The sequence below is a fragment of the Mauremys mutica genome, chromosome 13 (assembly GCF_020497125.1).
Source record: "Mauremys mutica isolate MM-2020 ecotype Southern chromosome 13, ASM2049712v1, whole genome shotgun sequence".
NCBI lineage: Eukaryota > Metazoa > Chordata > Testudines > Geoemydidae > Mauremys > Mauremys mutica.
Window position 1 is genome coordinate 55975024 of NC_059084.1, and position 16885 is coordinate 55991908.

The 16885-nt window shown below is 48.0% G+C and overlaps 1 protein-coding gene across 1 annotated transcript; it reads left to right on the forward strand.

Annotated features, from left to right (window-relative positions):
- The first annotated feature begins 10349 nt into the window (after positions 1 to 10349).
- LOC123348031 (ribonuclease-like) lies at positions 10350 to 10784 on the forward strand. Its single transcript, XM_044985271.1, has one exon. The coding sequence runs from the start codon at positions 10350 to 10352 to the stop codon at positions 10782 to 10784; it is 435 nt and encodes a 144-aa protein (XP_044841206.1).
- The last annotated feature ends 6101 nt before the right edge of the window (positions 10785 to 16885 follow it).

Genomic DNA, 16885 nt, shown 5'->3' on the forward strand with positions numbered 1-16885 from the left:
CTGTGGGGGTAGCGCTTGGGGCAGAAGCAGCGTACAGAGCCCCCTGGCTGCCCCTACGCATAGGAGCCAGAGTGGGGACATGCCGGCTGCTTCTGGGAGCTGCGCGGAGCCACGGCATCAGCATGCATGGAGTGGGGCAAGCCCCCAACAGGAGCTTAAGGGCCGGATTAAAATGTCTGACGGGCTGGACACGGCCCACGGGCTGTTGTTTTCCCACCCCTGTCCCAAAGGAATAGAGAAGGGCAAATGTAATACCTATTTTTGAAAAGGGGAACAAAGAAGACAGAAGGAATTATAGACCAGTCAGGCTAACTTTGATACCTGGAAAGATACTGGAACAAATGATTCAACAATGGATTTGTAAACACCTAGAGGGATAACAGGGACAGCCGGCATGGCTTGGTAAAGTACAAATCCTGGCAAACCAACTTAATTTCCTTCTTTGACAGAGTTACTAGCCTAGTTGATAGGGGAAAGCAGCACATATGATAGATCTTGGTTTTAGTGAGGCTTTTGACACAGTCCCATGTGACATTTTCAAAAGCAAACTAGGGAAAGCCGGTCTAGATGAAATTTCTACCAGGTGGGTGCACATCCGATGGAAAGACTGTACTTGGAGAGCAGTTATCCCTGATTCGCTGTCTAACTGGGAAGATGTAGCTGGGGTCCCGTGGGGTCAGTCCTGGGTCCAATACCGTAGAATATTTTCATTAATGACTTGGATAAGGATAAGATTGACAGAAATCCCTATATGGGAAGGGTTGCAAGCCCTTTGGAGGACAGGATTAGAAATGAGCTTGGCAAGTTAGAGAATTGATCTGAAATCAACAAGATGAAATTCAGGACAGACAAGTGCACTTGGGAAGGAAAAATCAAATGGACAATGAGAAAGTGTGAGGGGGAAGATGGTTAATTGGTAGTATTGCTGAAAATGTTCTGGGGGTTAAAGTGGAGCACAAACTGAATATGAATAGGCATGGCAGAATTCTTTTTTTTTTTTTACATTTTTGACAAATAGCGTCAATAGTTACTTTGAAACAATTTTTAATTTTTTATCAATTTTAATTTTCACAGTGGTGGGAGATTATGGAAGGTGAGGCAAAAGGGGGTCAGACATAAGAATATAACATAAGAACGGCCATACTGGGTCAGACCAAAGGTCCGTCTGGCCCAGTATCTGACAGTGGTCAATGCCAGGTGCTTCAGAGGGAATGAACAGAACATGTAACCATCAAGTGATCCATCCCCTGTCACCAGTTTCCAGTTTCTGGCAAACAGGGGCTAGGGACACCATCCCTGCCCATCCTGGCTAATACCTACTGATGGACCTATCCTCCATGAACTTATCTAATTCTTTTTTGAACCCTGTTACTGTTATGGCCTTCATAAGAGTTCCACAAGTTGACTATGCATTGTATGAAGAAATACTTTCTTTTGTTTGTTTTAAACCTGCTGCCTATTAATTTCTTGTGTTATGAGAAAGAGTAAATAATATTTCCTTATTTCCTTTCTCCACACCTCTCAAGATTTTATAGACCTCCATCATATCCCCCTTGGTCATCTCTTTTCCAAGCTGAACTGCCCCAGTCTTATTAATCACTCCTCATATGGAAGCTGTTCCATACCCCTAATCATTTTTGTCGCTCTTCTCTGTACCTTTTCCAATTCCAATATATATTTTTGAGATGGGGTGACTAGAACTGCACACAGTATTCAAGGTGTAGGCGTAGTGTGGATTTATATAGCGACATTATCATATTTGCTGTTTTTTTCTCTCTCCCTTTCCTAATGGTTCCTAACATTTGATTAGCATATTTGGCAGCCGCTGCACACTGAGCAGATGTTTTAAGAGAACTATCCACATTGACGCCAAGACCTCTTTCTTGTGTGGTAACAGCTAATTGAGCATCTATTATTTTATATGTGGAGTTGGGATTATGTTTTCCAATGTGCATTGCTTTGCATTTATCAACAATGAATTTCATCTGCCATTTTGGGGCCCACTCGCCCAGTTTTGAGAAATCCTTTTGTAGCTCTTCGCGGTCTGCCTGGGACTTAACTATCTTGAGAAGTTTTGTATCATCTGAGAATTTTGCCACCTCGCTGTTTAGCCCTTTTTCCAGGTCATTTATGACTGTGTTAAATAGGACAGGGCCCAGTACAGACCTCTGGAGGACACCACTGTACATCTCTCCATGCTGAAAAATGACCATTAATTCCTACCCTTTGTTTCCTATCTTTTAATCAGTTACTGATCCATGAGAGAACCTTCCCTCTCATCCCATGACAGCTTACTTTGCTTAAAAGCCTTTGGTGAGGGACCTTGTCAAAGGCTTTCCAAAAGAAAATAATTATTTATTGACATTAGAGGTTAACATTCTAAATGTTAAAGTTTTATAACTGTTAAAACAGAGATTATCAACATTACATTTCAGACACATAAAGCACATGTCCTTAAGTCAACTTTGAATAAGCTCTCAGGTAGCATTTTTCTTACTTTGCCTATCCATAAATATTGATTATTATTGATGGATTTTTTCCATCAGTTTCTGTGTGTGTGGTGAATTCAATACTTAACAATAAAAATCTAATCCTTCCTAAGCTGAATGAGTCAACAATGTGATGTAGTTGTAAAAAATTTTAATATCATCATGACTGTATTAACAGAAGAGTCATATGTAAGACATGGCAGGTAATTTTCTTGCTCTACTCAGCACTGGCGAGGCCTCAACTGGAGTGTAACGTTGCACTCTATATGATTTTATGAAAATATTCTAATGAGTGTGAATATAATGTAACTGGAATATGCTTCATGCAAAAGGTATCTTGTAAGGTATCATTACAAAACTTATAATCTACTGAGCGTGGTCATCCTAGTTGTATAAATGTATCACTCTTGTATCCAAAACTAGAAATATGAAATATAACTCTGAGGGCCTATTTTAATTATGCAAGTGTGGGCCATTAATGGTGGTTTGGAATCTTGGTGGCTCCCATCAACCAGGACAATTGACTGTGGATGGCTCTGTTTGCAGGCAGCCTTCCTGTGAGTCAGGCTGGGAGGAATGGTGCTTTTCTATTTAGAAGGAGGGGTGGAGAAAGCAGACAGACAAAATATTCCCACCTTGTGCCAAAGCTATAGAAGGGCGTGGAACAGAACAAAGGGGGCTTGTAGCAAGGTGCTGGTGCAAAGGCACCTAATTAGCCGCTGCTCAGCCAGCCCCAATCAGGGGAAATAGATTGGGGCTGGGGAGAAATCTGGTGCCTGGCCTCTAGAAGTGGCTGCACCTGCAGGCCTGAGGGTTCAGGGACTATAAAGGCTGGCTGGCAGCCAGGAGAAGGGGGAATGGCCAGGGGAAGATCAGTCAGTCTCCCGGCTGAGGGCAACGGCGGGGAGCCCAGAGCCTTTTAAATCCCAGCCGCGGCCGGGAATCAGAGGGCTCTGGGCTGCCTGCAACGGCGGGGAGCCCAGAGCCTTTTAAATCCCAGCCGCGGCCGGGATTTAAAAGGCTCTGGGCTCCCCGCTGCAGCGGGGAGCCCAGAGCCCTCTGATTCCCGGCCGCAGCTGGGATTTAAAGGGCTCTGGGCTGCGGGCAGCGCAGAGCAGGGGAGGAACCTAGCTCCAAATATTGCTGGAGCAGAGCCCCTGTCTGTGAATATTCCTGGGGCTAAAGCCCCAGGAGCCCATATAAGTTGGCGCCCATGCACGTCACCTGGTACTGGAATCCATCTTACAGCTGGTGCTTTTCTATTTAGAAGGAGGGGTGGAGAAAGCAGACAGACAAAATATTCCCACCTTGTGCCAAAGCTATAGAATGGCGTGGAACAGAACAAAGGGGGCTTGTAGCAAGGTGCTGGTGCAAAGGCACCTAATTAGCTGCTGTTCAGCCAGCCCCAATCAGGGGAAATAGATTGGGGCTAGGGAGAAATCTGGTGCCTGGCCTCTAGAAGTGGCTGCACCTGCAGGCCTGAGGGTTCAGGGACTATAAAGGCTGGCTGGCAGCCAGGAGAAGGGGGAATGGCCAGGGGAAGATCAGTCAGTCTCCGGGCTGAGGGCAGATTCTGCATAGGAAAGGAGATTGTAAGGCCTGCAAGCTCTGTTTATAGTATATCAGTGGTGGTGGGAGAACCTGGTGTAAATAAAGCCATGGGTGCTGCAGAACTAGAAGCCTCTCTGAGCTTTATTGGGGCAGCCAGTGCACCCCAGGAAGAGGGGCAGGCAGAGGACCTGTTACCTGCAATCATGAGAAATCCCCTAGCTACCACCTGAGCTGGAACAAGGGCTGTACCAGGGGAAAGGATTGTGCCCAGACTAGGAAGGTGTCCAGTGTGTGATAGAAGCTTCTTGAAACATCTCTGTGGGTGAGATTTTATCTGTACTCAGTTTTCTTACTTCATTTGGCATACGCTTGCATGTTTTATTTTATTTTGCTTGGTAATTCACTTTGTTCTGTCTGTTATTACTTGGAACCAATTAAATCCTACTTCTTGTATTTAATAAAATCACTTTTTACTTATTAATTAACTCGGAGTATGTATTAATACCTGTGGGGGAGGAGCGGAACATCTGTGCATATATCAGTGTTATAGATGGTGAACAATTTATGAGTTTATCCTGTGTAAGCTTTATACAGGGTAAAATGGATTTATTTGGGGTTTGGACCCCATTGGGAGTTGGGCATCTGAGTGTTAGAGACAGGAACACTTCTTAAGCTGCTTTCAGTTAAGCCTGCAGCTGTTGGGAGACATGGTTCAGACCAGGATCTGGTTTTGTAGCAGGTTAACGTGTCTGGCTCAGACCAGGCAGGGCACTGAAGCCCCAAGGTGTCGGGGAAAACGGGCTCAGGGGTAGTCTCAGCACATCTGTTGGCAGTTCCCAAGGGGATTCTGTGATCCAACCCGTCACATGTCCAGTTCCGGGCCCCAAACTTTAGGAAAGATGTGAATAAATTAGAGCATGTCCTGGGGAGAGCAACTAAAAGGGTTAGAAAACCTTAGCTATGAGGAAAGGATAAAACCACTGAGCAGGTTTAGTCTTGAGAAAATAACACAGAGCGGGGACCCGACAGCAGTTTTCAGCTGTGTTCAGAGCTGTTACAAAGGACTGATTGATTGTTCTCTGTCTCTACCGATGGTAGGACACGATGTAATGGGCTCACTCTGCAGCAAGGGAGATTTAAGTTAGTTATGAGGAAAACGTTTCTAGCCGTAAGAGTAGTTAAGCTCTGGAATAGGTTTCCAAGGGAGATTGTGGAATCCCCGTCATTGGAAGTTTTTTTTAAAGTCTTGATGACTTCCTGAGGTCCCTTCCAGCCCCATATTTCTATGCTCTAATGGTCCTTGTTGGCTTTGAACTCTAGGAATGAATGATTTTCCTTCCATTTGTTCCTTTATTTACTTCCTTCTTTCATAGCCATTAACCACCTGTAAATAAATCAGAAACCTCCAAGGTTCTCTGTTGTGGGCAGTGCTAGCTCCAGTGTACCAGCCTCGCATCTCGGGGGTGCTGTGCCACAGGGAGGGGCTCAGAACAGGGTGCTCTAACCTCAAAATCCAAACTGACATGAGTGAGGCCCCAGGGGGTGCTACACTGCAGGGAGCAGGGTGGGAGTTCAGTAGAGGGTTTGCTTCCCTTGCAGGTCAGTGTTGGCCCTGGGGCGTGCTGTGCTGTAGGGAGCATTGTGCAACGGGACAGCAGCTGCTTTGTTGAGTATCTACAGCTCCCCTGAGGTTGAAAGATTTGGAGGAACATTGTTCGAATCCCACACTTCTTGTACCTCCTAATGACCCATGGACTTGGAGGAAAGGAGCTCAGCTCAAGAGGACTCTGTGCAGGACACTTTAGAGATGGAGCTGAGCCCATGTGAGCAATAAAACGTACCTAGCACTGAGCAGATGTCTCCAGTCCCACCGCTAGCCATTGGGTTGAAGACGGTGTGAAAGAAATGGTTATACAAAGCCCCAGGGAGATTTGAACTCACACCACCTCGTTTACAGGACAGCGATGTAGCCATCAAACTACCACAGAACAATTCTGCCCCCTTCCCTCTGCAGTCAGCTGGATCTCGCCCCTGTCCTGAGTGCTTGACATCACTACACTGGAGTGACTCTTCAATCTGAGACCTCATTGTGTAGACAGCTGCAGCACTGCAGAAAGAATCCAGGAGTCCTGGGTCCCAGTTCCCTTTGCTCAAAGCACGACACCCCTCCTCACTGAAAGTCAGGAAAAGAATCAGGAGTCCTGGCTCCCAGGCTGCCCTACTCTGACCTATCACATACCTCTCCCCAGACAAAGGGATAGACAAAACCCAGGAATACAGACTCCCAGCCCCAACCCACTAGACTTCACTTTCATTCCAGAGCCAGCATTAGAAGCCAGGAGTCCTAACTCCAAACCCATTCACCCAAAAGAAGCAAAAAGCTGAGGTGACAAATTTAAAGTTGATGAAACTGAAAGATGGTAACAAGGACCAACGTGACCTGCTAGGTGAAACTAGGACGTTATCTTGCTCTGATGCATTAAAGACTCTGAATTTGCGTGGTAAAAATTCCTGGTGTCTTCATCCCCAGCTGGGAGGCTTCATTAATTATACCTTTTAAGAATGCCCCATGGAGATGATGCTCATGGCAATAACAACCTCTCATGTTTCTGTAGCATCTGCCAGTTCTCAAAGACTCCCACAGAGGGATGGGTAGAACTATATATAGATAGAAAGCGATGGGTATGTCTTGGATTAGATGGATGAAGAGATAAAAAGAGAGAAATTAGTGTTTATGGGCCTGGATGCACAGAGAGAAAGGCAGATTTTGTACCAATTTCCAGTGTAACCCCTACTATGGATTCAGGTATGCCAGTAGAACCATGGTTTAATCCTCACTACTAATGACAACAACATAAGCACCTTTCTAATGATATCTATTGGCAAAAAAGGGGGAAAAAACTCATGCTTTTGTGAAGCACATCTTGCCTAGAGCCCTGGAGCAAGCCAAAACTCCAATCCAACCTGTTCCCTCGATGACTCCAGCCCTGGCTTTGGTCCCAAAATGAAATAATCTGTCAATCACTCTTCCCATCTGATTTTGAGTTTTCCCATCTTTCTCTCTTTCTTTCATTATTCAAATTCCAAGGGCACATTTTCATCCCTCAGAAATAGGGCAGACATGCAACAACATCCAATGGCAGTTCTCCTTCCTTCAGAGAATTGCTCTTATCCTACAGAGAAAGAAATTATAATGAGTAACCTAGATTTCAGGATTTGTAATGTATGTCAGTACATCATCCCTTGTCATGTTGTTCTATTGGCTAGAGTGCTGTTGCTCAGTGGCCAGTGCGCTAATCATCACAATCCAACATTCTAAAATTGAGTCTTTCTGGGGTCGTTCGTCCCGGGAGAGTTTGATCTACCAGAGGCTGGCTAATCTGCTCTCTTCCTGTAGTGACAGCACTGCCGTCCAAGCGATTTGGGTGCTTTGACTGCCACCTTGAAGTTGTCTAAGTGATTAGGGTGCCCAGTTCCTCACTAATTTTCATGGCATCCAATACTTTCAGGCACCTTGAGGGGTCTGCAGATGAAGCTTGTGGGATGTGAGAGCCCAGGGCTGGGATCGCAGGAGCTGTGGGTTGGGAGTGAGGGGCACCAGAAGAGCTGTAGACAATGAGGACCTGTTGTAATAATTGGGCCTACAAATTTAGCCTAATTTTAAGCTCTGCTGTGAAGAGTGAAAGGTTACGAACCCTCCTATCATGTATAACAATCAAGGTTGATGGACAGGGACAAAAGTGAGACAGAACAGGAAACGGGCCCAGACTAGTATAAATTGCCAAGTCTCAGAGTGGCTGGTAAGATCATGGGCCATGCCTGGGTTTCTGCAGCGCTGAGGCTGGAAGGGAGAGTCACACCAGAGACAGAAGCTGCATTTTCTCTCTTTGCTGTTCTTCTCTTTCCCCTCTCATGTGTGTGTCTGTCAGGTTTTTTCTTCTAGGAAACAGGATTCACCTTGAACAAAAAACAACAACAGTTCCAGCCCATCACAACTAACTTCTCTTTTCCCCAAGAGGACAGTTAGTACCATCTTTAATACCATCTAAGAGACTGTCACAGCAAGAGGGCTTCCTTCAAATACCTCTCCACAGCTACAGGAAAAAGGAACAAGGGATGTAGTTAAAAATAAGGCTTTTGCCTTAATACGTCACATTTCAACGGTTTGAGCTGTTTTTCCTCCGTTTCTGTATCTGTACTGAAAGGTTAGAAGGATCGTTAATGGTGCATTTCCCATGGGACTGAGCAGGCTGAGGGCCCTGGACACCAGACCCCGAACCTTGTTTAACCTTGGGCAGCAATAGAGTCACGTTAGCACCATTGACTCTCTGGGCCCATATATTCCATCTCAATGACTACAACAGAGTCCAGGGCTGGGACAGCAGGGGCTGTGGGTCAGGCTTGAGGGGCACTGGCAGAGCTGTGAGTTTCCAGGCTAGGACTGGATTCAGAAGGTGCCAGTGGGTCAGGACTCAGGGTGCATGTGTACAGCAAACGAAGGTGTGATGGTAGCACAGGTGGGCGTTCCTATGCTAGCGTTGATCTAGCTAGCACAGGAAACAACCAGCAAAGGGGACACGTTGGCCTGGACAGCAGCACAGCAGGATAGGTACCCAGGGTCCCTGGCAGGCTGGTATTGGGGCAGCTACCTCGCCGTGAAGTTTGTGCTGCCAGCTATTATTACCCACACTGGGTAGATGAAAGCTAGCATGGCACCACCTAACTGTGCCACAGTCACACCTTCGCTTGCAGGGTAAATGCACCTTTAGATGTGTAACGGACTCATTGGGGTGATGCTCTGGAATTGCTCTGTATAAAGCCAGCCAGAACACTGGAGGAGCCTCCTGTCTCTGAGCAGACTGTCACCGGGGCAAGAAGCTTACACAGCTTCAACCTTCCTGGGTCTGACCTCAAAGCATTCAGCATCCCCTTCCACACCGTGCGCTTCCCACAGTGAGTCCACCTGGGCGGGGATCTTGGGGAAGCCAGAGGGCCCTGCACCCCAACTCTGCAGTCAGATGTGACTCTCAGACAGTGTTGTAAAATGGAAGGTTTATTAGTCAACATGAACACAGTATAGAACAGAACTCATTAGCACAAAAATCAGTGACTTTCAGCCAAATCCATCATGGGGGGCCCTGGGCCCAATGCCCTGGACACCCCCTCTTCCAGTCCCACATTGCAGACTGCCCTGGACCCCACTGCCTGGCTTCCAACATGCCCATTGCTCCTCCCCCGGCCTTTGTCCTGCTTTCCAGGCAAAGTGTCACCTGGTTGAATCCCCCTCCTAGGTCTCAGGTTACGAAGTTCACCATCCATCACCTACGTGCAGACTGCTGGGCAGCTTCACCTGCCCTGAGCGCCTCAGCAAAAGTCACACACCCAATTCCCACCACCTAGGCGTTGGTGCAGTGCACAGCGAAACTGAGGCACACAGTATTTGTATAGGACAGTAAGACTCACATGTCACATAACAAAGTGGAAAAACATTTCGCCACAGGATGCTTCTGGTATGACATGTGCTGTTTGTTCCTCACGCACACCCTGACTACAGGGTCACTGCTTCTAATTGTCAGCTGTCACAGGATTGCACTGACCCAACTGTTTACTGGAATTTCCCCTCCCACTCCTCCCACCTCCACGTGCGGCTGGGCTCTATATAACCCACTCTGAGATGGGCAGGAGGATCAGGGCGAGGTTCAGCTCCACAGAGGCTGGGACCAATTGCTTTGACGACAGCGAAGGAACAAAGACTTGAGTAAGTTACAGGAGATTCCACCAGCCCAGAGAGAGCAGGGAACAGTGTCACATGGGGCTGGAACTGCAGGGTTTGTTTCTAGGAGGCAGCATGATCTAGGGTTTAGAGCGGGGGGGATGGGGGGTTAGGAGTCTAGACTCCTGAGTTCACGCTCCACCTCTCTGGGCTCAGGGGCTGATTTCAATTCTGGTTTGTGCAGCACCTGTCAAATGTGGGGACCCAGCTTGGTCAGAGTCTGAGACTCGGACACCTGGGTTCTAACCTGGCTCTGGGAGGGGAATGGGGATCAGTGGGCTGGAGGAGGGAGGCTATCTTGGTCGGGGACAGTGCTGTGCCTGGCACAATAGCACAAAAATAGTAGGAGGAGCTCAGCGGGGGGCAGAACAGTGTGGGAGGGGATCATAAGAAGTTGAGGAGCTTTGGGAACAGAATGAGGTGGGAGGGGGTTGGGCCCAGGAGGTTCCATGGAGGAGACAGGTCCCCACCCCGCGCTGTCTCCATCCATCTCCCGCCTCTCTCCACTGCAGTTCGATCCAGTGACAGACACGGCCATGGCTCTGAGGGGACCTCGCCCAGCGCTCCTGCTGCCGCTCGCCCTGCTGGCCGCCTGCCTGGTCCTGGCCAGTGGGCAGCCCTGGGTGGAGGCGAACTTCAAGTTTTTTTTCAAGCATGTGGACTATCTAAAGACTCGTGCCCCCAATCCCAACGCCTACTGTAACAAGATGATGCAGATTAAGGGACTGTATGGGATGCAAATAGTCAACACCTTCATTCATGAGCCTGTCTCAAAAATCAACAGCATCTGCAAGGATGGTGGTACTCCCATAATAGGTGGCCTGCGCGAGAGCAAAGTTGAATTCAACACCACTCTGTGCTTATTTAAGCCTGACACACTGTCAATCTCTTACGTCGGGGTAGAGAAGAAGCGGAAAATTATCGTTGGCTGCTGGAGTTTGTACCCTGCGTACTACCTGGAGCAGCTCTAGGGCCCGGGGCTGGACCTGGAGGGCAGGCAGGGGACCCTGCTGCTTCCTCTAACCCGGCTCTGTCCCTCCCACACCGACCACGGCACCCGGCTCCTCACCCACCTCTGAACACTGGTCAGATCATTTAGGTGTTTCCACCCCTAGTGCCCATGATACAGTATAGTCGCCCTCCCCCACCTGTAGGGATATTAAAGAAGATTTATATTAGACATGGTTTATATGAAAAATGACTTATTGTTAATTGATGTCTTATAACTAAAGGTTTATGTTAAAAGTAAATTTGTGATTCTAACCTGCAAGCCACCAGCTGTGTCTGTGTAAAGCCTGCTCAAAGAGATACTTGGTATAAAACTTGTTAAGCTCAAATAAATACTTTGTATAAAACTTGTTAAACATTAATTATCTCTAAGTAAGCCAAAACAGTAGCTGTTATAGTGTATAGATAGAGACCCCCACCCTCTGTAAGTTTTCATCTCACTTTATCTTTGCTTGTTAAAAGACAGGGAGTCTCACATAAATTGGTAACACCCCAAAAGGTAAAGAGACAGTGAAATAGATGTGATTAAGATAGAGAATGTATGTGACTGAATGGTTAGGGAGTCACCAGCCTGAAGAATTCAGTGTCGGCTGAAGAAGGTGTCAAGTGGGATCAACCAGATGACCCCCGGAGGGCAAACTGGAATCCACCCACCACACCTCAAAGGAAGGAAAAACAAAACATCTAATAACATGGAGCCAGCCATCTGCTGATTGATTTAGCAACAGCAGAATGAAGCAACTCCTATGAACTAACATAGGGAAAAATCCCTATAAAACTGGACTCTAAAGAATAAGGACTTTGAGTCTATGGTTCTGCTGCCAGCCTCCAGGAGCATCAGATGCATCTGACACAGACTCGGCTCCATACTCATGACCAAGATACCTGGCCAGTAACTTGGCATGAGCAACATCTAGGCTGGTAACTATAACATCAATACAGAACCTGAATGAATGATTGTGTGAATGAATATATGTGTGTGTGTATAAGAAATAAGTAGTAAAACAACATTGTTTACTGTTGTCTTTTGTTTTGTTATGGTATTTACAATAAATGTGGCATCTTTGCCTTATCCCTCTTAATAAGATCCTGCTGGTTTTTATTGTATTGGTACAATACACCCCCACCCTCTGCTGCCCCCCAGTGCCCATTCTACAGTACAGCCGCCCTTTTCCCACCCCTCACCCTCTGCTGCCCCCTAGTGCCCATTATACAGTATAGCCACCCTTCCCCACCCCCACCCTCTGCTGCCCTAGTGCCCATTATACAGTATAGCCACCCTTCCCCACCCCCACCCTCTGCTGCCCCCCAGTGCCCATTATACAGTATAGCCGCCCCTTCCCCACCCCCACCCTCTGCTGCCCCCTAGTGCCCATTATACAGTATAGCTGCCCCTTCCCCGTCCCCACCCTCTGCTGCTCCTAGTGTCCATTATACAGTAGAGCCATTCTCTGAGCTCCCTAAATCTTATTAAACCTGGTACCTGCAAAGCAATCTGTCTTGTCGTGTGAGATTGGGGTAGGTTGGAACATAAATCCCCGGGTCCTAGAGCCCACTCCCCGCCCAGTGTCAGGGATTCACAGATTCCAAAGCTACAGGGGACCATTGTGATCATCTAGACCAGGCTTGCACAACATGCAGCCCGGAGGCCGCATGCGGCCCACATAGGCTCACTGTGCGGCCTGTGTGGGGTGAGTAGGCAAGTGGTGGGTGAGGGAGGGGGGCTGAAGAGGCAGTTGGGCAGTGGCAGAGGGTGAGGAGGTGAGCCGAGGGGGTGGGGGACTGAGGAGGCGAGTGGGCGGGCAGTGAGGAGGCAAGCCAAGGAGGTGTGGGGCTGAGGAGGCAAGTGAGGAGTCAGTGGCTGACCTGTTCTACTGATCTGGTCTGGCTCCCATCCCCTCTCCAAGGGTTGCAGCTGTCTGGAGGTGCTGCCTTCCATGCCTTCCTCATTCACACCTCATTCATTCAACAGGGCAATTGATTACTAAGTTGGGGGAAGATCTTATTCTACTTCTAGCAAAAAGACATTTTTCTTTTACCTTAATTATACTATCTTAGGGGCCCATTTATATTACCAAGGTTCAATACTGCTGTTTCAGTGGGGCAGCGCTGGGAAAGGAGGATTTGTTTCTGCGGGGCGGGCAGTGCTGGAGGGGGGTCCGCAGGGCCGGGGTGGGTCAGCCCTCAGCTGTTTTCTTTGGAGTAATATGGCCCTCGCTGCTTTACAAGTTGTCCAGGCCTGATCTAGACCAACAATCCACATGAAGGTGACACACTATGCACAACAAGTGATGCTAATTGTCACCACAAGGTGCTCTCTTTGCACTGAAGTCGGACCAGTTCACCTCCTGCTGGTGGGAATCCATCATTAGCCCCTCTGGGCAAACCACAGATCAGGTGTCCTTCCGGGCTCCATGGCCGAAAAGCAGCTGGGAGCGGTGCTCAGACTGCAGACGGGGAGATTCCACCTTCTGCCCTCTGGGGGCAAGTTTTACTGAGATAATCTGGAACTGGGGAAAGTCCTTGTGCCAGTTCCCTGGAGGAACATTAACCATGCAGTTAATGAGTTAGTTAATTGGTTAGTCAGTTTATGACACCTTCCTTTAAGGTGTGTTCCACATTCTTGCTAAATGGCTGCAGCAGCCTTTGGTCCCAATTAGTGCTATGGGTGGCTGAGATTACAAAATAATTGGGGCCAGAATCCTTGCTCAGGGCTTGGCCAAGGGTCGGGGAGACAAAATCACCAGGGGCTGAAATGGACTTTAAGTTAATTCATTTACTGATGACCCCCCACTCCCAAGGAAATGTGAACTCACAACTCCTGGGTTACAAGAGCAGGGCAATAACCCCTGAGCCACACGGCCTTTGCCTGCTGGGCTCCCCCTGGCCCAGCTCCCAGCACAGCACTCGGTTTTGATGTGATTCTTTCCTGGGGGTGTCACGTGAGGTCTCTGCACTTCAGACTGATTCACGGGGCTCCTGGGGTGATGCTGGGGGAGGCTCTGTGGGCGCTGGGAAGGGGGGTAAACTCCCTCCCCCACCACTGACAGGATCCCTACTTGATGCCCCCCTTTCCTCCAGCCTACACTCCCCACACCACACTCATCTCCCGCTGCTGATCTGGCGAAGGGCCTGGGAGCCAGATTCTGTTCCCAGCCCTGGCACTGACCACACAAGCTCCCCAGGCACCAGAGTCTCCTGGGAGATAGAATCCCCGGCAGGTCACCCGGGGCAAAGAGACTCACCATCTGGGTACCCCCTCGCAGTTGGGTGCAGCATTGCAGGGCTTCTCTCGACTCCAGCCCTGCTCACACACCAGTCAAGCTGCTGGGGGCCCCTGGCTGTGACCTGCTGTGACATTACTGACATGAACTGTGACCGTATAGATCAGTGTTGCAACCAAGGTCCTATAGTGGCACCAAATCTTCTATAGAGGAGGGTCAAATAAGGTGTCTAAGACAAGGTTATGGGCTGCTGGTGATGATTATGCTGTCTGTGTGTATAATTTTTGTAGCTGAAGTTATGAATATTGGCTCTATACAGTCTGTATTTTAAATTTATGCTATGCTTGTGAGTGACATCCCAAACAAGCTGGTGTCAGCTCTGCCTAGCCTGCTTGATGGCCCATTAAGGTCCATCAGCTATACAATTGACCCATTGAAAGGAGGCAGATACACCTCGTGACTCAGCATGGTATGCAGGGACATGCCTATGGACAGAACTCTGAGGTTTTTCCAGGCTATGTGATGGACAGCTTGTCTTTGGGACAAAAGCAGAGGCCACATGGCAAGAGACTATAAAAAGCTGCTGCATCTCCTCCATCTTGTCTTCAATCCTGCTTCTTACCTCTGGAGGGACTTTGCTACAAACGGAAGCTCTACAGCAGCATACTGTTCAAAGACAAGATCGAATTTGTGCCTTGGGAAAGTTTTTAACCTAAGCTGGTAGAAATAAGTTTATGGGGTCTTTCGTGTGGATCCCCACATCTGTACCCCAAAGTTCAGAGTGGGGAAGGAACCCTGACATGGTAGCAGAGGTGGGATCATTTTGAGCCAAAAGCACAGCAGGATTTTAAAAGGACATTTTTCCCCCTTTTGGCTGCTTTGGAAAGCAGGGAGGGGTTTTTTTAAGGATTTTTTTTTAAGCTGTGAGCAACTGGAGTTAACTTCCTGCAAGGGAATTCACAAGGTTTTTTTTGTTTTTTTGTTTTTCTTTTTCTTTCTAGCTCTCGGGTTAGACTAGGTTAAAGCACAGGAAGGCTAGGATCATGGACAGTGAAGTCCAAAAGAAATTAGAATTAGCCAGTTTTGAAGCTGAAGAGAGACAAAAAGAACATGACAGACAGGTGGTCTTAGGCGCTTGGAGATGGAGGCAGAGAGAGCTGCCCACAAGAGAGCCCTGGAGGATACAGAAAGAGAGAGGAAGCATGAACTGGAGTTAGAGATGGCAAAGGTTAAGCAGAACATACCAGACAAACCTCGCAATCCTTCCCCAGGTGTCGCTTCTCATCCCAGAAGGTTCCCCACCTACAAGGCAGGCAATGATACCGAGGCCTTCTTAGAAAATTTTGAAAGGGCCTGCCTTGGATACAGGGCCGTATTTAATAAGTGTGGGGCCTGATTCATGGGGCTTGTACTCACTGGGCAGCGCTCTGAGTCTTCGGCGGCACTTTGGCGGCGGGTCTTTCACTTGCTCCAGGTCTTTGGTGTGAGTGAAGGACCCGCCGCCGAAGACTCAGAGCGCCGCCGGGTGAGTAAAAATTAAAAAGGCCACTAGGCACGGGGCCCTGTTAGGTGTGGAGCGTGGGGCCCTGTTAGGTGCGGGGCGCAGGGCCCAATTCAGGGGAATCAGCCTAAAGCTGGCCCTGCTTCAGTACAGAATCTCTACAGACCAGTATATGGTGGAGCTGAGACTGCAGGTCAGTAGACCCTTAGCAGAAGTAGCAGCTGAAATGCCTAAGGAACACATGAATAGCACAAACTTTTTAAAAATAAGGCCAGAATTAAAATGGGGCTAACACTCAAGCATTCCCATCGGCGGTTCAGAGCCCTATAGTGGAAACCAGGCATGACATTTTCCCAACACGCCTACCACATTGTAAAAAATTGGGATGCCTGGATAATACGGAGTCTGTCTGGGCAATGGTCACATTGGCGAAGAAAACTACTAGAGCCTCACCCGGGATAGTGATTGGGGTGTGCTATAGACCGCCGGGATCTAGCCTGGAGACGGATAGAGAGCTCTTTAATGTTTTTAAGGAGGTAAACACTAATAGGAACTGCTTGATCATGGGGGATTTTAACTTCCCGGATATAGATTGGGAAACAAATGCTAGTAATAATAATAGGGCTCAGCTTTTCCTAGACGTGATAGCTGATGAATTCCTTCATCAAGTGGTTGCTGAACCGACGAGGGGGGATGCCATTTTAGATCTGGTTTTGGTGAGTAACGAGGACCTTGTTGAGGAAATAGTTGTAGGGGACAACCTTGGCTCGAGTGATCATGAGCTAATTCGTTTCAAAATAAATGAGAGGATAATCAATATTGCATCTGAGACTAGGGTTTACGATTTCAAAAGGGCTAACTTTACTAAACTAAGGCGAATAGCTAGGGAAGTGGACTGGACTAACATATTTAGGGATCTAAAGGCGGATGACGCCTGGGGTTACTTCAGGTTGAAGTTGCAGGAGATGTCAGAGGCATGTATCCCGAGAAAGGGAAAACGGCTCGTAGGTAGCAGTTTTAGACCGAGCTGGATGAGCAAGCGTCTCAGAGGGGTCATTAAGAAAAAACAGAAAGCGTACCAGGAGTGGAAAATGGGAGGGATCAGCAAAGAAACCTACCTTATTGAGGTCAGAGGGTGTAGGGAAGCAGTGAGAAAGGCAAAGCGACGGGTGGAGATGGACCTAGCGAAGGGGATTAAAACCAATAGCAAAAGGTTTTTTAGCCATATAAATAGGAAGAAAACCAAGAAAGAAGAAGTGGGACTGCTTAAAACTTTGAACGGAGTGGAGATTAGGGATAATCTTGGAATGGCACAATATCTGAACGAATATTTTGCCTC

Coding starts and splice junctions, on each gene's coding strand:
- LOC123348031 (XM_044985271.1), top strand. CDS start 10,350: ATGGCTCTGAGGGGACCTCGCCCAGCGCTCCTGCTGCCGCTCGCCCTG.